The 19,502-nt window shown below is 59.4% G+C and overlaps 1 protein-coding gene and 2 long non-coding RNA genes across 4 annotated transcripts in view; 2 read left to right on the top strand and 1 right to left on the bottom strand.

Moving 5' to 3' along the window:
- Positions 1 to 6,147, top strand: part of MEF2B (myocyte enhancer factor 2B) — a 33,689-nt gene extending 27,542 nt beyond the window's left edge. Inside the window, exons 6-9 of one of the 2 annotated variants that reach the window (XM_039515606.1) lie at positions 1,485 to 1,630; positions 2,602 to 2,716; positions 3,017 to 3,125; positions 4,791 to 6,147. In XM_039515606.1, the coding sequence (XP_039371540.1) occupies positions 1,485 to 1,630; positions 2,602 to 2,716; positions 3,017 to 3,125; positions 4,791 to 5,094 (674 nt within the window). In that variant the 3' untranslated portion in view covers positions 5,095 to 6,147. The remainder of the gene's footprint in view (positions 1 to 1,484; positions 1,631 to 2,601; positions 2,717 to 3,016; positions 3,126 to 4,790) is intronic. The other variant, XM_039515607.1, reaches the window with a different exon arrangement.
- LOC120391675 lies at positions 882 to 12,883 on the bottom strand. Its single transcript, XR_005591436.1, has 3 exons — positions 12,726 to 12,883; positions 10,514 to 10,671; positions 882 to 1,161 (listed from the first exon to the last, which is right to left on the bottom strand). It is a non-coding gene; the product is annotated as an uncharacterized LOC120391675 (long non-coding RNA).
- On the top strand, positions 12,873 to 18,139 carry LOC120391674. The gene is made up of 3 exons (XR_005591435.1): positions 12,873 to 13,034; positions 15,804 to 16,035; positions 18,012 to 18,139. It is a non-coding gene; the product is annotated as an uncharacterized LOC120391674 (long non-coding RNA).
- The last annotated feature ends 1,363 nt before the right edge of the window (positions 18,140 to 19,502 follow it).

Genomic DNA, 19,502 nt, shown 5'->3' with positions numbered 1-19,502 from the left:
GGCAGCTGATGGGGGGTTCACCCCAGGTCCTGCTGCCCTGTGTTCCCAAGAGCAGCTCTCTCCATCTTCCCGTGTGTTTGTCTGGCCTGGGGCCAGCGGGCAGTCGGGGTGCTTGTGGGAGATGCGTGGGGAGTGACGCCCTCTGTCACTGCAGGGCCCCATCGCCCCATGGCGGGTGAAGAGCAGGCCTGGATGCGGGGCTCAGGGGGGATAAGGAGGAATGGGCGACGGAGAGCGGGCACTGTTGCCCATGGGCAGGGGAGTTGCCACCCGTGGGAAGCCAGAGATCCTGGGAATTGCTGCCCTGGGGATGTAGCGCCAGCCTGCTGTGAGTGCTGCCACTGAGCAGGGCTGCGAGTCCCGGGCTCAGAGCCCACATTAGCAAATCGTTTCCGTTCCTTGCTGGCGGCGTCATGTCCCCCACACCTGACCCTGCCGTCCCGGCCACAGCCCAGGTGCAGCGCTGCTCGGAGGAGCCCCGGGGCCTGGCCTCTCGCAGGAAGTGGGTTTGCAGTCACAGAAGCAGAGGAGGTTTCCGCCAAGCTCCCCACTCCCTCCCCTCACACACACTTCTTAGATGAGTGGCCCTGCTTTCAGGCGCCGCTCCGGGAACCCAGGGCTTTCCGACCTGGCTTGGCCAAGAGACGGCGTCCCCTTCCTCCCAAAGGGCCACTTCTGCTATCTGGACTGGGACTCCCAGAATCCTTTGCTTCCCAAGGGTGGCGTTCACCTCTGTGCAGAGGCCTGGCACAGGGCCTGGGCACTATTGAAGTCCTGCCTGTGCGCCTTGTGCCAGCCCCAGTATCACTAACCTCAAGCATTCAACAATGATGAATCATGAGATTGGCTTAAAAATCATGAGACTTTTCAACCAGTGATTTGTGGGGGTAAGAGGAGTTCTCTCTCCGAGCCCTTGGGCTGCATGTGGCTCACAATTCCCAGCTTCTCTCCACAGGCAGCAGTACTAGACATTTATATTTTTTAAGGAAAGCTGAGAACCTCACCTAATCCCCTGACTCCAGGAGCTGGGGCTTTAAGAAAACCACCTTGTCTTGTGAGACTCCACAGTTGGCAGCTCTTCCGCCTTCCTAGGTTGTTTTGTAACCAATCCTCCTGCTCAGGTGGCATCTCTTCTCTGATGGAGGCTGGATGTGATGGCAGCTGGGGACATAGAAACGTAGCTATGAATTAAACATGACCCTGCTCTGAAGGAGATCTCTCCGGCCACGCCCCACGTACAAGGTCGTCGCCTCCAGTCCACTTGAGCCCACTTCTGACAGGGTGAATTTGCCTCAAGGCTTGTTATCGTTATGACTGCGCCTAGGAAGCGCGCTGTGCCAGGTGCTGTACATACCAGAGGGGGGCACGCAGCTCTGCTGTGCCTTATCTCAGACTCCTGTGCAATCACCTGCCATTCCCTGAGCTGGGCTTTCACCCCGGTGCTTCCCAGATGCACTAACCTTTGCCTGCTTCTCCCTGCCCAGGCCTTGGCTACCCTCTCTTCTCCCATGGCAACCTGAACCGAGCCCTGGCTACCAAGACCCCTCCCCCGCTCTACCTAGGGGCAGAAGGCCGCAGGGTGGATGTCCACAGCAGTTTGTCCAGCGCCAGGAGCAATCTGACATCAGCGGTGAGTGCCACTCTCAGTGCGTCCGCTAACGAGGCTCTGGGAAGGGTCCCTCTGAAATACAGACCCCTGTGAGAGCCTGTGTTTAATTAATGAGAACTGCCTGCTGGGCTGCAGCTGCCTCCACCACCCATTCCGCAGGGCCCCCGGCGGGCACTGCAGGAGGCTCCGGGGTTTGTCTTAGGAGGAGCAGCACCAGGTTGTCATGGGGGTAGCGGAGAGGGAAGGGTTAACAGAAGGAGGACACTGTTCTGAGATCTCAGGAGGCTCCAGCCAGGCTGCTGCTCTGTGAGGGGGCAGATCAGGAGTGCGTGGGTGGATTGCACCAGCACTGAGCGGGTGAGTGAGAGGAGAACCTGCCCCACTGCGGGCAGAGGAGTCAGAGCCATGGGGCGTAGGGGGGCTGAGCACTCCCTTTGCAGGTACTTTAGGGATCCCCAGTTTCTTGGTTTGTACTGGGGGGCCGGGAGGAGCAAGGCTCCCTGGGGAAAAGAACCAGCTCTTTGCCCGGCAGCCCCTTCTCTGGGGAGCTTGGAGTCTGGGGCGAAGAGGGTCAGGGATGAACCCGTGGCTTTGAAAGAGCCCAGAGTTTGGGGACGTAGTTCACACTCACTCATTTGCATGCACAACGTGCAGGCACACGCACAGTCTGGCACACGCATGCCAGTTGCACACTCACCCAGCCGCATGCGTGCAGACAGGCCTGTCTGCACAGCCGGATACGTGTGCCCAGACATACTCACATGCACATGGTCTCACACCCCCTGTCGCGCAGGCACTCACACCGGGCAGGCACACCCATGGCCTTGCACACCTTTCCGGGGGGTGAGATGGGAGGAGGAGGGGAAACACTCAGCCATTCAGGAGGGGAGCGATTGTGGGCCAGGGGTCAGAGTGGTGCGGAGGGGAGCGGGGAAAGGACTCGAGTGGAGTGTTTGTTGGAAGCCTGAAGGAAGGATGCTTGTTTGTCTCAGCAGCGATCGCTCTACCCTGGCCTGCAGACCGTGAGCCCCGTGCTGCCCGCCGGCAGTGGCAGCATGCCAGCCCATGGCCTAGGGGGCTTCCCTTTCCTCTCCTCAAGCCAAGCAGGTAAGCCCTGGTGGGTAGCTCCTAGCCCCACACCCCCACTCACCCAGTGCCTAGATGTCTCCCCACACCTGGCCAGGGGCTCAGCTCGAATCCCCGTCCCAGAGCTGTGCTCCTCACTCACTGCATGGCCACGGGGAAGGGAGCCAGGCACCCCCAAATGGCCAGATGGGAGCCCCATGCCCCTGGAATCCCTCCCTTGGGCTCAGCCCTGGTGTAAACTGTCAGTGGACAAGGAGCTCCCTCCACCTTCACCCGTTAGCCCTTCTCCTCCTGATGTCCCGTCTGCTTTCTCATTGGCAGAGTACGGGCCCGGTGAGGCCTCCTCGCACCCTGGCTACCTCCAGCCCAACGCCATCGCCTCCTGGCAGCACCACCGAGACATGGCAGCCTCCACGCACCTGCCGCTAGGGTAAGAACCATGCCCAACTCCCAGCCTCGGCCAGGGGGCTGAGCGGGACTTCTCTCGGGGGGGCAGGAGCCCAAGCTACCAGCCTCTCTCCCCACAGGCCAGCAGGGCTGGGTGCAGGGGTGAGATCCTCACGTCTGCATCCCCCCTCTCCCTTTCCCCGTTGCTCTCTCTCCATCTCCCTTCCCCGCTCCCATCACTGGGCCCCTTAGCCCTGCTGGCGCTGAGGGTAAAACCCAGACAGGCCGGGCAGGCGCGTCTCCTCATAGGTTCTGGTGCCACCTGGTGGCAGGAGCTCAGCACGGGCTGGCAAAGAGATTGGTGCCTTCTGCCTGCTCCCCACCGGGAGTTCGTTACCATCCATGTTCTGGACGCTGGCAGCCAAACGGGGGGAGCTGGCAGCGCGGCAGGGGGCAGCTCTGCCAGAGGCCGGCTGCAGCTTCCAGTGGCCCTGGCTGCTGTGCGAGCGCTTGGACTGGCAGATACAGGCGCCCTCTCCCTGACCGCAGAGGACAGCGCAGCTCCCCCAGCCTGGGCAGCTCCCAGCTCCTCGGCCAGAATGTCCCCGGGGGTAATTGGACCCACGTCTGCCCCAGGCCCCGGGAGCAGCGACTCTGTGGCAGGGCCCAACACACAGTTGTGATCGCAGCTGGGCACGGATGGCCCTGTTCGGGGGTGGGTTTGTTTCCGGGCGAGCCCTGCTCCTGGGAACACCCCCCACCGCCTTCCCAGCAGGTCCGGGATGTTTGCAAAGCCTATTTAAAACTGGCTCTGCCCAGGGGACAGTGCCCCCCACCCTCCCGAGCCAGGCTCCCAGCTGCTCTCCCAGGCGCGTGGGTGGGGAAGCGCTTGGGAACCTGGTGCCCCCGTGGGTTGCACCTTGTGGCCCGCCAGTTCTCATCTAGCTCCGGCCAGGAGCGAGGAAGTTGTTAGGGTCTGGTGGCTGCAGGGTGAATCGTGTTTGGTGGATCTCAGTGTCTCCCTGGCACCAGCGCCGCCCAGAGAACTGGCACAAACCGGCCACCCCATCGGCAGAGGCTGCCGTGGGCAGCAACTTCCTGCTAGAGGTCTGGGAACACTGGCGGGGCAGCGTGTGGGAACCTCGGCCCGGGGGAATAGCCGGCACTGCCAGCATGCTGGGCATGTGAGACGTTTCAAAGTGGGTGGGAACGAAAGCGGATCTCCCACTAATCTGGCTTGGGGGGTCACCCTGCTGGTGGCTCTGGTAGGGAGGGAACTGGACCCCCCCCCACACACACACAGCTGGTTAGAAGAGGAGCCGCTCCCCAGTGCAAAGCCCGAGTGGGGGAATGTCAGCAGCCCCCATTCCTGAGCCAGGGGATTAAAGGGGGGAAATGCCCCCTGTCCCCACGAGCTGGGGGGCTGGATACTTACAGTCCAACTTCCTGCCTGGGATGGGGGCGGGAAATGCAGCCAGGAATAAGGGGCCATTTTTTTAAAGGTCAGCAAACGTTTCCCCTGCTCCCCAACCCCAGCCAATCAGGGAGTTCGCCGAGGGAAAGTTCTGGTTGCCTTGGGATGGAGGCAGGACTCCGAGAGCATCCTCAGCCCAGCTGCTTGGGGCCGAGAGATCCCCTGGTGGCTTCCTCCTTCGGAGCCTCCCTCTGGCTCCCAGCCGGGCTCACGCCCTCCTCTTTCCTTCCCCAGGGCGGGCGGCAGAATGCTCCCCACCGACGAGGCAGCCCCGGCCCCCAGCAGCTCGCCCCAGCACCAGGCCGTCAGCATCAAGTCTGAGCGGGTCTCCCCTGTGGTCAGCTGCAGCTCGGCCACCCCCCAGCACTCCCTGTCCTCCCTTGGCGACGTCCCCAGAGGCCCCGGGGACCCGCCCCAACGAGACGAGTATGCCAAGGCCTATCACTACCCGCTGGTCCTGTCCCGGCCGCTGGCAGAGGAGCAGCAGGGGGGTGTCCCCATGCGGCGCCTGCAGGTGACGGACGTTTGGCAGAGATAGTGGGGCCGGCTGTCTGGGGTGGGGGGACACCCGCGCTGTTTGCGTGTACGTACTGGCAGTGGCAGGCCCAGTGTGTCACAGCCTCCTCTTCTGCTCGGAAGCACTTGTACCTTTCTCCTGGGGTCCCCTACAGCCATGGCGACCCACAGGGCATGGCTGAGTGCTGGGGCGGGGGGGAAGCCCCAGAACCCCATGGGCTGTGAGTGCCTGTGGGGAGCCCCCTCGGGGCCGAGCCCCAGAACCCCATGGGCTGTGAGTGCCTGTGGGGAGCCCCCTCGGTGCCCTGCCCCAGAACCCCATGGGCTGAGGGTGCCTGCGGGGAGCCCCCCTCGGTGCCCTGCCCCAGAACCCCATGGGCTGAGGGTGCCTGTGGGGAGCCCCCCTTGGTGCCCTGCCCCAGAACCCCATGGGCTGAGGGTGCCTGTGGGGAGCCCCCCTCGGTGCCCTGCCCCAGAACCCCATGGGCTGAGGGTGCCTGTGGGGAGCTCCCCTCAGGGCCGAGCCCCATAGGCCATGATGCCTGTGGGGACCCCCCCTCAGTGCCCTGCCCCAGAGCCCCATGAACTCAGCGTGCCACGGGGAGCCCCCTCTCGGTTTGAAATACATCCCTAGCCTCTTTCCCTCCAACTCTCTGATTTCATGTTAAATGCATGTTTGGGTGGAAGGTCTGTTCCTCTGAGCTGGGCTGGGGCCCTCATGGGCAAGCCCCCCCCACGCCCTCACTTGCCCCCCACCCCGCTCCTAATGCCCCAGACCAGCTGCAGGTGCCTCGGAAGCTGCAGGCTGTGCTGAGCTGCAGGTCTGCTCCTGATGCCCACGTCAACGCCTCCCACCCTTCCGCTAGCGCCAGTGCAGCACCAGCGGGGCACAGGCGTGGGGCACGCCAGCGCGGCCATGGCAGGCTGGGAAGCCCCCGTGTCGGGGGGATTCGGCACAGAGCCAGCCTCAGCCAGGCCAGCCTGTGGGATTCGCAGTGTTCAGGTGCCGCTCGGGATTATTTTCTATTTATTATGTTATATCCAGGCGCGGGTTCGACCAATAAAGATTTGGGTTTTCCGGCCCCATGGTGTGGTCGGTGCCCCTGAGCGGCTGGGATAACGCCGGCTGGAAGAACGGCATGTGGGGTGGGGTGGGGCAGCACCTGAATGTGGGGGCTGGGGGGGGCGGGTCACTGACCGCTCTGGGGAGCGCTTGACTGTCACACAGAGCCCTGGGCAGCCCCAGGGATGTAACCTGGCGTCTCTGCATCTCCCAGGTACTGAACCCCACTTCCCACACATACTCCAGCGGGGACACAGCGGGGAGCATCCAGCTATTGGCTGAGGGCACTGGGAGGGAGGGGGCAGGATGGGAGGAGGACCCTAGCCCAGCACCCCCGTTTGCTTCTCTGTCTCGTGCTGGACAGACGGGGCCACTCTGGGAGCCAGGAGTCCCAGGGATGGGCGTGCTCTGTGTTACAGCGCCCCCTGCTGGTGAAGCTGGTGTCACGGCCGGCGTGCGTCACGCTGTCCCCAGAGCCGTGAGAGCCCAGTGCAAGCCAAGAGATAGGCATCCGTGTCACTGAAACCGGCTCTGAGGGGCTGGGCCCCCAGGCAGCAGGTCGCCACGCCACTCAAAGAGCCAGCGCACTCAGGCCCGGCACAGACCCCGCTCCCCGGGCAGAGGCCAAGGCCTGGCGCTACGGACGTTCAGCGGCAGCCTGGAGGGCTGAGCGTGGAGCCCTGGGGTGCAGAGGGGCCTGGCACCCGAGCAGTTCAGTGATGCCAGCACGGGCGGGGAGTGGGCCCATCACTTGCCATGTGATGCACCCCGGCCCGGGTCTGGCGTGGATGAAAACGAGCCTGGCTGCCATTATCCAGCTGGGCGGCTGGAGCTGAATGGGGCGTCTGGAGTAGTGACCTCAAGGGCTCAATGGGGGTGTTCTGGGCTGGGCTGCAGTTCTTCACTTTGCTCACAAGATGTCGCTGTCTGCTGAGCTTTGGTGCCCTGACACCCCGATTCCTTCCGAGGCCCCAGGGGCTCAGGCAGCCGGGGTGGCTCTGGGGGGCAGGGAATCGTCAGGGGCTGGAGCGCCTCAGGGCGGGGTTTCTCCAGGCTGCTTTCAGTCTCTGGCCTCAGGCGTGACCCCAGTGAGGCCTGGTCCCGGCCATGCAGCCGCGCCTGGGACAGGCTGGAGCCGGGCGCCCATTCCACAGGCTCTGCAGGGTCTCGCTCTGTCGCCCTGGGCTGAGCCCAGCACAAGCCTCTTGCCCTCCATCCCTGACCTGTGGCGAGGCTGCTATTGCAGTGCTGAGCTGCACACGCCATCCTGCTGCTGCCCTTCGCTGCTGCCACGCAGCGCCCTGCTAGTCCAGCCCCGGGCTCCCCTCGCCCCCCAGTGCCCCCCCAGTGCCTCTCCGTGCGGCCCCCCTGCAAGTCCAGCCCCGGGCTCCTCGCCCCAGTGCCCCCGTGCGGCCCCTGCTAGTCCAGCCCCGGGCTCTCGCCCCAGTGCCCCCGTGCGGCCCCCTGCTAGTCCAGCCCCGGGCTCCTCACCCCCAGTGCCCCCTGTGCCCCTCCGTGCGGCCCCCTGCTAGTCCAGCCCTGGGCTCCCCTCGCCCCCAAGTACCCCCAGTGCCCCTCCCTGCGGCCCCCTGCTAGTCCAGCCCTGGGCTCCTCGCCCCAAGTACCCCAGTGCCCTCCGTGCGGCCCCCTGCTAGTCCAGCCCTGGGCTCCTCGCCCCAGTGCCCCCAGTGCTCCTCCGTCCGGCCCCACAGCCCCCTCCTAGTCCAGCCCCGGGCCCTCGCCCCAGTGCCCCCAGTGCTCCTCCATCCAGCCCCAGTGCCCCCAGTGCCCCTCCGTGCCCCCTCCTAGTCCAGCCCCGGGCTCCCCTCGCCCCCCAGTGCCCCTCCGTGCGGCCCTGCGGCCCCCCTGCTATTCCAGCCCCGGGCTCCCCTCGCCCCCCAGTGCCCCCAGTGCCCTCTGTGCGGCCCCTGCTAGTCCAGCCCTGGGCTCCTCGCCCCAGTGCCCTGCGGCCCCCTGCTATTCCAGCCCCGGGCTCTCGCCCCACTGCTCCTCCGTCCGGCCCTGCGGCCCCCCTCCTAGTCCAGCCCAGTGCTGCTAGTCCAGCCTCGCCCCAGTGCCCCAGTGCTCCTCCATCCAGCCCCACACCCTCTGTGCAGCCCCCCTGCTAGTCCAGCCCCGGGCTCCCCTCGCCCCCCAGTGCCCCCCCTTGCGGCCCCGAGGCCCCCCTGCTCGTCCAGCCCTGGGCTCCCCTCGGCCCCCAGTGCCCCCCCAGTGCCCCTCTGTGCGGCCCCCCTGCTAGTCCAGCCCTGGGCCTCGCCCCAGTGCCTCCGTGCGGCCCTGCGGCCCCCCTGCTATTCCAGCCCGGGCTCTCCTCGCCCCCCACTGCTCCTCCCTCCGGCCCTGCGGCCCTCCTAGTCCAGCCCGGGCTCCTCGCCCCAGTGCCCCTCCGTGCGGCCCCCCTGCTAGTCCAGCCCCGGGCTCCCCTCGCCCCCCAGTGCCCCCCCAGTGCTCCTCCGTCCAGCCCCGCAGCCCCCCTCCTAGTCCAGCCCCGGGCTCCCCTCGCCCCCCAGTGCCCCCCCAGTGCCCCTCCGTCTGGCCCTGCGGCCCCCTTGCTATTCCAGCCCTGGGCTCCCCTCACCCCCAGTGCTCCTCCGTCCGGCCCCACAGCCCCGCTCCTAGTCCAGCCCCAGGCTCCCTCGCCCCAGTGCCCTCCCAGTGCTCCTCCGTGTGCCCCTGCTAGTCCAGCCCCGGGCCCCCCTTGCCCCAAGCCCCCAGTGCCCCTCCATGCCCCCCCTGCTATTCCAGCCCTGGGCCCCTTGCCCCAGTTCCCCCAGTGCCCCTCCGCGCCCCCCCCCCCCCAGCCCTGGGCCAGTGCCCCCAGTGCCCTCCATGCGGCCTCCTGCTATTCCAGCCCCGGGCTCCTCGCCCCAGTGCCCCCAGTGCCCCTCCGTGCGGCCCCCTGCTAGTCCAGCCCCGGACTCCCTTGCCCCCCCACTGCCCCTCCGTCCGGCCCCGCAGCCCCCCTCCTAGTCCAGCCCCGGGCTCCCCTCGCCCCCCAGTGCCCCTCTGTGCGGCCCTGCAGCTCCCCTGCTATTCCATCCCCGGGCTCCCCTCGCCCCCCAGTGCCCCTCTGTCCGGCCCTGCATCTCCCTACCATCCCAGCCCTGGGGTCCCTCCTGTGTTCCCCCAGCTCTATCAATACCCCTCACCTGCAGCCGTGCTGCTATTCCAGTTCTGGGTTCTGCCCAAGTGCTGCTGGTGCCCCTCAAGCCTGCTCCACTGAGCTCTGTGATGCCCCACCATGCTGACCAGCTATGCAGCTCCCTCCCCCCACCTCTGTCAATGCACTTCAGTCCTGACCTGCAGCACCCCCTGCTAGGCCTGGCATGAGCCCCCTCTCCCACTCAGATATGGCAATGCCCTGCAGGCCTGAACTCCAGCCCCCTGACAGGCCAGATCTGGATCCTTCTCCATTTGGCCTTTTCTTTTCTTTTCTTTTCTTTAACATGAAATCAACTTCATAAAACAGGCATTTGATCTTTGGCCACTAAAAATATGGCAATTTCTCTGTGAAAATGGTACATTTCTACCTTGGTCAAACTCAACCCTGCCGTGTTCACTAGTATGCACCACCCTGGGCCTCCGTGGCTTGTTTCCGATCAGCATTTAGAAGTTTGGCTGCTTCTCCAAACTTCACAGCTCTGTAAAATGGAGCTGGAAATACCACCCTGCCTCCATGGGACATCAACCGGCCCCCTCAGCTTCCCATCATGGCCTGGAGCACAAATAAACAATGGAAGAAAGTTTAAACCAAACTTTGCCAAACCACAGTAAATATTTGCTTTGGGTTTGGTAACGCGTTGGGTGAAGGCTTAGGACAGAGCTTATCCTCATAGCCTGGTGCCCTATCTCCTGCGTCCATAAAATAAGGAGGGTCGGCAGATTGTCGGGTTAATTCACAGGCTTTAAGGTCTGCCCACAAGTCAAAGATCTGGAAGGTGGTGGTTAGCTTGGCAGAATTCCTTGTTAGTGCTCTGCTGGAGGGAGCTGCGCAGGCCATCCAGAACAGCCACAGCCTCCTGCAAAACTAGATTTGAACCCCCCCCCCATGTCCTTTGAAGCGATGCCTAGTGTGCAGCCAGCCCGGATTGGGGTGGTTATTGGCAGGACAGCTGGAGCCTTGCTGCTGGAGGGGGATGTTCAATTGATCCCACAGCTGCTCTTCCACCTCCCATCCCAGCCAGAAGGTTCTGGGTTCAGTTTGGGAGTTAAAGATCCTGGCTTCCCTCCAAGGATCATTGGTGTGCAGAGCGGGTGAAAAAAGCCACGGAGGAAGCATTGCTTAGTATGAATATCTCCATAGCTCTAGGGCCTGCAGGATGCTCGTGTGGTCAGAGCACAGGCCAAGGAATCATACCTGGGTTTTCTTCCTGGGCCTGCTGAGATGGGCAAGTCACCTCACTGCTCTGTGCTTCAGTTTCCCCATCCGTGGTTGAGGGCTGATAATACTGACCCTGGCAGACGGCCATAATGTTAGTGCTTGGAAAGTGCTATAGGCTCCTCAGATGGAAGATGCTACATGAACAGAAAGAGTTAATATTATTTAGTGGATCATTGAAATTATAATTGGAACAGGCTTCTGAGCTCATGTCATCTGTTCCCTTGCACCTGCTGAATCTGGTCTAGTCAGGCAGAAGACACGTCCCCTGATATATTGATATGACACTAAATTGCAACCAACTCTGGGGGAGTGCAGCAACCGCATACAGCAACACTGCACAACAGTTTGGGCATCAGTGATTTTTGATGGCACCTGTGCTTCAAATGCAGCACTGGGATTTCACCAGCCCTGCTAGCCAAAGACAGCAGAGTTTGAGAGGCCCAGGTTTTATTTGTACGATGGTAGAGAACTTAGGTTCTAAACAGACATGAGGCTGGGAGGGCAAAGTGATCTGCCCAAGGCCTCTCAGCAGAGCTGAGATTAGACTGAAAGTCTCCTGACTCCCAGCCCAGTGCCTTATCTACTAGACCACGCTGCCACCTGTTCGTTGGCAGCATTTATGTGCTGATCTGCTGGAGGGGTGGAGAGCACGTCTCTCTTTATACACACACTCTGGGCCCCTCCCTGCATTGATTCAATTTTAATGATGACAACCCATCCCGTGTGGCAGCAGCTCACATCAGGGGTGACTGGGCTGTCAGCTCAGGGCTGGCTACTTTAAAATGTGAATTCGGCCATTTCTCTCCTGCAATCTGCCGGGTGACTCATGAATAGATTATTGGTAACAGTACCTTGAGATTAAAACACAGAAGGAGGATTAATCCTGGGAAGAATTTGTGGCATTTAATACAAACCCAGAGATTGACATAAATCCTTAGACTGGATTTGGCAGAAGCTGAGAGCTCTGCTGACATCTCCAATGGTCGGGAGCCCAGGGCAATCGAAACGCAGCAAGCGAGGGCCAGATCCTCAGCTGGTGTCAATCAGCATCACACCGAGCTATACTCATTGACATCAAGTGACCCAGAGAATTTGCATCCCGTGGCTAGAGAGAACCCAAAGCTGAGCCCAGTGCATCACCTCACTCATTACCCAGGGCATCCGGAGCCAGCAGAATGACAATATTCAATGATTTCCAGAGTAGCTAGTCTGACCCATGCGCACCGCAGGCCCGAGAACTCCAGGCAGTGACTCTTGAGCCTAATCATGATATTGTGGTAGCACCTGGACGCCACAGCCCTGCAGTGCGAGGTGTTGCACACACATAGAGCAGAAACAGGCCCTACCCCAAAATCTCTATAAATCTGCAGACAACAGGCAGATGCCACAGACAGGCAGGGGAGCGCACAGTAGCCAAGAGCTTATCCTGAGCAGCGGGGGGTGTTAAAACTGCAGAATTGCAAAACAATTCTCGGGAGACTTAGATTTTAACAGTTATCTTAATTTTGGTCTCTGGGGAGAAAGAGCCCCAAGATGTCCAGCAGATTCCGATCAAGATGGCTTGGCTTGTGGTGACCGTTGACTGGAAACCTAGTTTGTTTTTTTGGGGGGAAAAATAATTAAAATTGAAAAGGTAAAAAATTATTACACCTCTACCCCGATATAACGCGACCCGATATAACGGATTCGGATATAACGCGGTAAAGCAGCGCTCCAGGGGGGCGGGGCTGCGTGCTCCGGTGGATCACAGCAAGTTCAACATAACACGGTTTCACCTATAACGCAGTACGATTTTTTGGCTCCCGAGGACAGTGTTATATCTGGGTAGAGGTGTACTTAGTTTTTGCAAAATGTGGATTTTCACTGAAAAACACCCTCCCCCTGCAGACTTAGTTTGTGACAACTGCATAGGCCGGGGGTGGGGGGGGAATTGGATTGGGGAGGTTGGAAGAACAAACCCATTTTGTTCCAAGTTGTCATCTGTCATTACAACAAGTCAATGCCACGTTTTGATGGGCTCTAATCAGTGGCTGTGGTGTAACTAACCAGCACAGGATGTAGCAAACGGCTGGCGCATCAGGACCAGATGCTGCTGGTCCATGGGTGATGGGTATCAAACCCCAGACATGGTGCATTGTCCCTGCCCCCACTTAGGTTTGTTTGGGTAGCTCTTCACTGCAGAGTTTACCTGGCTTTGGGCACTGGCTGGCAGCCCAGGTTAACCGGGCCGGCTATGAGCAGCCGCAGGCAGAGCAGCATGCACCTCATGCCCACGCTGGCCTGGCAACAACCGTCATAGATTCCAAGGCGATTGTGATGGGCCAGTCTGACCTCCCTGGTCATGCGCCAGGATTTCTGGGGGCATATCCCGTGGTTCTTAGTGTACCAAGGCACCCCCCACGGGAGCTCTGATTGGAGGATCACCCGGCTCTGCTGATTGGTCCAGTTACGCTATTTAAGCCAGGAGGCGGAACAGGAAGCTTGTCCAAGCAGCAAGGTGGGTTCCCTTGGGACTGCAGAGGGCCCTGCTTACATCTGCCTCCAGCCCAGTTCCCACCTTGTTCCTGATCCGTGCTCAGTCCTCGTCTCCCCTCCAAAGCCTGTGAGCAGTCCTGGCTCTGACCCTGATGCTGGCTCGACCCCTGGCTCTGGCATTTGGTATCTGACCTCGGCGCTGACCCTCAGCTTTGATTCCTGATTCTGACTCTGGGTTGACCCCTGGCTCTGGTAACTGGCTGTTGACTCTGGTGCCGACCCTTGGCCTTTGTTCCCCAACCTGGACACCTGCTCTGCCCACTAGACCTGATTCCTGCTCTGCCCACTAGGCCAGACCGCCCATGTCCCACTCCATAACACTTAGGCCCTCGCTAAGTCAAGCCATTCTAGGAGCTGTTTTGCAACATATTGCGGGAGGACTTGTCTGTTCAAACCGAGCTCTGGTGCTGAAGGGCTCTTAGCCTGCCAACACAGCAAACTCCAGTACAGCTGACGCTGCGTGCGCCTCACTCTGTTCCTTCCGGACGGTGCCAAGGCAGGGCTCCAGCTGAGGACAATGACGGGTTCCTGCTTTTGGCTGCACCACAGATGCAGCCGGACAGACAGAGGGTGCAGACAGGGTGGAAGGCACAGCGGGACTTCGACTGCAGCGTGTCTGGGACACTGCTTTAATGCTAGCACCAGGATAGCAGTGTTAGAAACAGTGCAGTGTATGCAGGGAGAGCGAGAGGTGCTGGCTAAACTTGTAATGTCGCTTTGAATCAATTAGCGGTAACCAGTGGCAGCCTAGCTAGAATGAATCACTAGCTGCATGTTTCAGTGTTGGGCTTTGCTCGGAATACATCTTGGCTCGCAGGTTTGGGTGGGAGAGAAGGTAAGGGAGGTCCCAGGAAGATGGCATGGCTTCTGTTACACTCAGGCAAGGCTGTGCATGCGTGTCACAGGGCTAACCTCCCTCTGAATGTGAATTTGCCTAGAGAGAGAGTGTGTGTCCCATCAGCCAACTCCCCGGTCCCCTTCGCCAGCTAAGGGAGACCAGTGCAGAGTCTACTCCTCCTTATGTGTCATTGGCTATGTTCTTAATGCAGAATCTTTATTCCCAGTGAGGCTGGAAGGGGCCCAGCAAAACTGGCTGGATTTTCACGCCCAGCTGCTGGCAGGGGAGATGGGCTCAGTTGATTTGCAAACTGCACTCATAATATTAATTGTGTATTAACGACCAGTGCTGTTCCAGACCCAGAGATGCAGCCCCCGCCCCAAGGGTGCATTGGGAGGATAGAATGGAGAGACACTGGCCAGGGCAGGCAGGCAAGAGAGAGCCACAAACTCTAGTTCAGTTCAAGTCCCTTCGCTCAGGGCCGGCTCTATCTACACAAAGCCACGCCAAGCCCTCGGTACCAAGCGGCAGAGGCCTTTCCAGGAAGCTGGGTGGGGAAAAGGCACCCCTGGCTCACACAGGAGCCACTGAGGCAGCATCTTCCCCTTTGTTTTTCAACCCTGCATCGGTCAGCTGTGGGCTTGGCTTGTGGGGAGGGAAGCAGCCCTGTCCCAGATAACTTGGAGTGTGTGCCAGGGAGTGCTGCGCGGCTGGGGAGCTATAAATGAAGGAGAGGCAGCCGCCTGGTGCACTGGGCTGGGGAGATCATGGAGTGACCTGCAGGAGATGACGGAGGGCTGGGGAGATCATGGAGTGACCTGCAGGAGATGACGGAGGGCTGGGGCTTAGGCCCGGGAGCAGATCTGGAGGTGGAATAGGGGAGCTGGGAAGGTTCTCACACCTGATGCCAGGGGATGTGGCGTGGGGGCACTTGGGCCAGGCATGCTCGTTTTGGAGGGGCTGCGGGGAGCGAGATGAGGAAACGGGGATCTGGAGCAGTAGCCACGGCAGGCCCTGGCTTTGGGAGAGAATAAACACGGCTAAAGTGCAGCTGGCAACCAAGCCACCATCTCCATGGCAACTCGCTCGGATGTCTCCAGCCGGGTGTCCCAGCCAGCCCGAGTGGGAGTGAGGGCGCTGAGGTTGGGGAGAGGGCACATTTGACAGGAGCCCCAGCCCCCTGGGAGAAAAGGCAGGGTCTTGATTCATTACAATCCTACCCCCTTGGAGGAGACAGACCTCCCTTCCCACCTGGAACGGGGATAACAGCGCAGCCCTGCCCCCCAGGAGAAAAGCAAGAAAGCTAGTGAGGGGCTCAGATGTTATGGTGATTGGGGGCCAGACAAGGACCTGAGAGGTTGGCCACCAGAGGCTTCCTGTGCATTCCTTCACCATGTGTCAACCAGGCCCTGGCAGCCTTGCTCTGTAACGCGCCGAACACGGGATTAGCACGATCCAGTGCTGCAATATGTCCCTGTGTGAAGGGGCCTTCATGGCTTGAGATGAGACAGATTCTGCTTTTTACATCCTGTAGTCTGGGGGGAGGGGAAGGGCTGGGGCCGAGGGGAGGGAGGGAGGTCCTGGCCCATTGCTAATGTAGTTCTAATCACAGAGTTTTTTAAAAATAAGGAGCAGCGACGGCTAGTGTAGCAGGAGCCCCAGCAAAGCGTCAGGGCTGCCCTGGGGACAGCTCCTCCCTAGGCAGCGAGGGATGTAGGAATGGTAACAGCAAGCTGAGAAACCCAGGGAATGGGGGGAAGAATAAGGCGGGGGACGGGGTGAATTGTGAGACACTGATTGAATAGCAATGACTGCATGATTTATGGTTTGTATTATTGCATGGTTCATTTGAATATATGCTAATCGGGCTTTTCTCCTCGTTTTGTTTGTAAGATTTAAATTTGCTATGGCAACCTACTGGCATGGAATGGATGCCAGGAAATGTCAGAATGAGGTTAAGGCAGAGATGGCGCTGGAGCGGGAGCAGCGTGTGTGTGGCGGGGGATCTCCTCCCAGCCCAAGAATATAAAACACAACGGCACACAAAGTGTTGGGTGTTCCCGCCAGCAGCAGCGTCTACCCAGAGAGCAATGCAAGGGGCATGGATCCTCCTGGCTTTCTGGAGGTAAATTAACATTCAGCTGTGTGAAACAGACCCCAACTCTACAATGATGTGTGATCGGTGGGGGCTGCTGTGCCGCTCAACCCAGGGAAACTTCCCACTCCGGGTCCTTGTGATGATGATCGGAGACTATTGGCGGCGTCTGGATCCTGCAATTTGCCCAGTTCCCCAGGAAGTTCATTGGCAGCTGGCTCCCACCAGGTTTGAACTGATTTTCAGGCCACCTCCCTTCCAGGCTGGGTTTGCCCAAACGCTGGGAAACCAAAGCCAGTTGCTTTCTCGGTGGCAGGGGCTTGTCTCCACGCAGGCTCAGGAAGGGCCCCGATCCGCTTCCCGTTTGACATCTGCCCCAACGCTGCCAATCAGAGGCACTGGAACAATGTGTACGGTGGGGGTGCTGGGAGCCTGTAACCTGTAAACCTTGCACATGATGGAACCCACTTCTAGGCAGCACCCCCAGCACCCCTACTTCCAGCCCCTGTGCTCCCATTGCCTCTTATGGGCTCAGGCTCTGGGACCCATCGGGCCCCTAGTGAAGTGGCTAGGAAATCTGTGGGCCTGTGGAAGCCAATGGAGTGACGGGGGTTTAAAGAGGCCTGTGAGGGAAATCGGGCCCAGTGGCTGGATTGACTAAGAAAGAGGCTGTGGGTTGAGCACCCTCCTCACATTATCCCATCACTTCCAGCTACAAGGTGCTGCCTCCTGGGACAGGTGCCCGCAGGCCCATGCTCCTGGGCCTTGGTGTTGGCCTGGGACGCTGGTTTGCAGGAGGCAGCCTCTGGTTATGGAGGTGGCCCAGTGCTCTGGCTGCTGTGCAACAGGGAAGCAGCTACAGGGAGAGGGAGTGAGGCAACAGAGCGAGGGTCTGTGTTCCCTCAGCAGAGCCCTGGCCGTCCGCTGTGCCTGAGAAGGGGCAAAGGGGTCTTGCATCCCATGGTGGAAACCGCTGTCTGTGTAACCAGCTCCTGCACAAACCCCTCTCCAGGGCCCCCACCTGCCATGACTGCTCCTCCCATTAACCACCCCATAGGGCCGGCCAGCTAGTGAGGCTGCAGCGGGGCTGCTCCTTCTCATCGGGGTTTTGTGCTAGGATGCGGGATGGATGCGGGGGGGGGGAACCATCAGTTCTCAGAACAGGTAGCAGCTTTGTGGGGGTGAATGATACATTCAAGGCATCACTGGTGGACTTTTCTCAGAGGAAAGCCACGGGAAAGGTTAGCACATGGGGGGGGGGGTTACAGCTACACTTTCTTCTGCCCCCAAAACAATCCAGCCGTGGCTGCAGAGGAAAGGCAAGAGGTGGAGACAAATCAGCCAGTCATTCCGCAATCAGAAATGCATCGGCTCCTATCAGGAGGAAACCCCCTTTCTCTGACACGCCAGAGCAGGGATTTTCTAGAGAAGAAAAAAATAAAATACAGAAAATCAACCACCGAAAAATATTCTCAAGGGAGCAAATTCTGGGGCAAGGCTTTCTGAGTTTGGAAAAGGGCCCAGCCACAGACACAAGCTGCCCCCCCCTTTCAAAAATAACCAGGAGCTGATGGGATTGTGCAAAACGATTAACAATCCCGTCTTCTTCCCCTCCCCCCGCAGACCCATTGTCATGTTGGGGGGTTGCCCTTGCAAGCCTTGGGGGGATAGATTTGGACCTGGCCGGCACCTGTTCCAAAGAGTCGTTCACCTGTGGGAGGAGGGAGGGGACAGATTCCGCTGGTGTGAATTGTCCTGGCTCCCTTGATTCTATTGAAGGGGGCGGGGTAGCTGGATCGGCCTGGGAATGAACTTCTGCTTGTCTTTATGCAACTAAATTCGGTGTTTGTTTGGGAAGAAATAGAAAGATCAAGTGATTCCTGCGGAGCCTTCCATGTTAATATCCAACCCTGGGAAAATGCTACGTGCAGGTGGGGCTAGTGGGTCAGGGACATGTGGGGATTTAAAGGAATTGTCTCATTTGCTGTGTCTCTTGTTAATTTCAGAATGAAGTTGGACAGCAGACTGATCAGATTGTCAGAGCTGGCTCCCTCGCGCTGTCCTGGCCCTGGGCTTTCTAAATGCAGCTTTAGAAAGGACTTAGAATTGATATTGCCCATGGAAATATTTTAAATAAAGACCCCCCCTTAAAAAGTTTCATTCCAAAACGACATGTTTTAGCTGCCCAGTAAAACCATTTCCAAAATCTTTTCCCCCTTTTTTTGTTTTATTTTCGGAAGCAAATACAGTAAACGAGTCAATTTCCCCTGGATACAATCGATGGAATAACAGGGCTTCAAATAACAAATTGCTTAAGGAAAATCCCTTCCATAAAGAATGTTCCAACTTAGCCATTTCCTAGGAACGTTGCCTGGTATCTGAACACACACCGCTCCCCTCCGCCTGGTGTTTCAGCGACAACTGGGATGCGGTAGTTTCGTTTAAAAAACAAGCCGGGTTTGCTCACAGACACCTGCATTGGGAGATAACGGGAAATATTCTGCGAAACAACGTTCGGGGGGGGTGGGGGGGTTCTCCAGCGTCCTAAGAGATGAAATGTACAAACGGGTTGGTTGTTTTTTCTCTCCCAATAAACAAATACAAACCGCACAAGCCCGGCGGTGGGTGCATAGAAATAGACGTGATCGTGTTTAAACTGAGGCTGTTTTAACGCGGAGCTGCAGCCTGCGGCTCCCGGGGCTCGGGGCGCTGAAGGGGAGGCAGGGGGTGAATTTTGTACCTTTCAGTTTGTAGCGGAAATAAAGGATCCCGCCTCGGACCCGGCGTGTGGGAGGGTTTGAAAATCCACCCGAGCCAAGCTGAGCCCGGGGTGAAATGAGGCCGGTCCTTACACGTGCGACTGGCCAAGTTCACTGCTCCGGTGGGTCGAGCTCCCCCTCGCACGGGGGCTGGGCTGCGATCGAAGCCTTTTACTGTACAACCCTGGGGGGTGGGGGGAGATTCCCCCCTCGTCAGCATCCACTTCCCTCTGGCTGTAACGGACACGGAGCGAGGGGCCGGACACAGCCTGCGGGCGGGGCCCTGCCAGCAGCGCTGGGTAAGCACGTTTCTGCGGCGGCTGCGTCTGGGGGGTGACGGAAATAATAACCATGAGGAACCATGAGGAAAACTCGCTTGTGATCTAAAAAAGGGACGTGCACGGCCAAGGTTTACTCCAGAAAAAAATAAACATCTTCTTCTCCCTGGAGTTCAGAAGAGCTTGGGACGGTCCAGGCTCGGGGAACACATCGCTTAACCGCCCGGGGTTTGTGAGTATTTTCTTTAAAAAAGGGCTCTTGTGACTTGCTGCTTCAGAGTGGGACGGAGCAACAAAGTAAAACTTGCTAATGCAATTAGCGGTGCAGCGCCTGCAAAGCCGTTTGCTTCGGCTATTTGCTACCCACAAAACTTGGCGTTACTTTGCTTACTGCGTGTTCGGTTATACCAGCTAGCGAGCGATCCCCCGCCCTTTTATCTAATCTGTCTGTCTGTCTGTC

This window comes from Mauremys reevesii, linkage group 26 (assembly GCF_016161935.1).
Source record: "Mauremys reevesii isolate NIE-2019 linkage group 26, ASM1616193v1, whole genome shotgun sequence".
NCBI lineage: Eukaryota > Metazoa > Chordata > Testudines > Geoemydidae > Mauremys > Mauremys reevesii.
The sequence above is the reverse complement of the archived record's forward strand: the minus strand, read 5'-3'. Positions and strand labels throughout refer to the sequence as shown.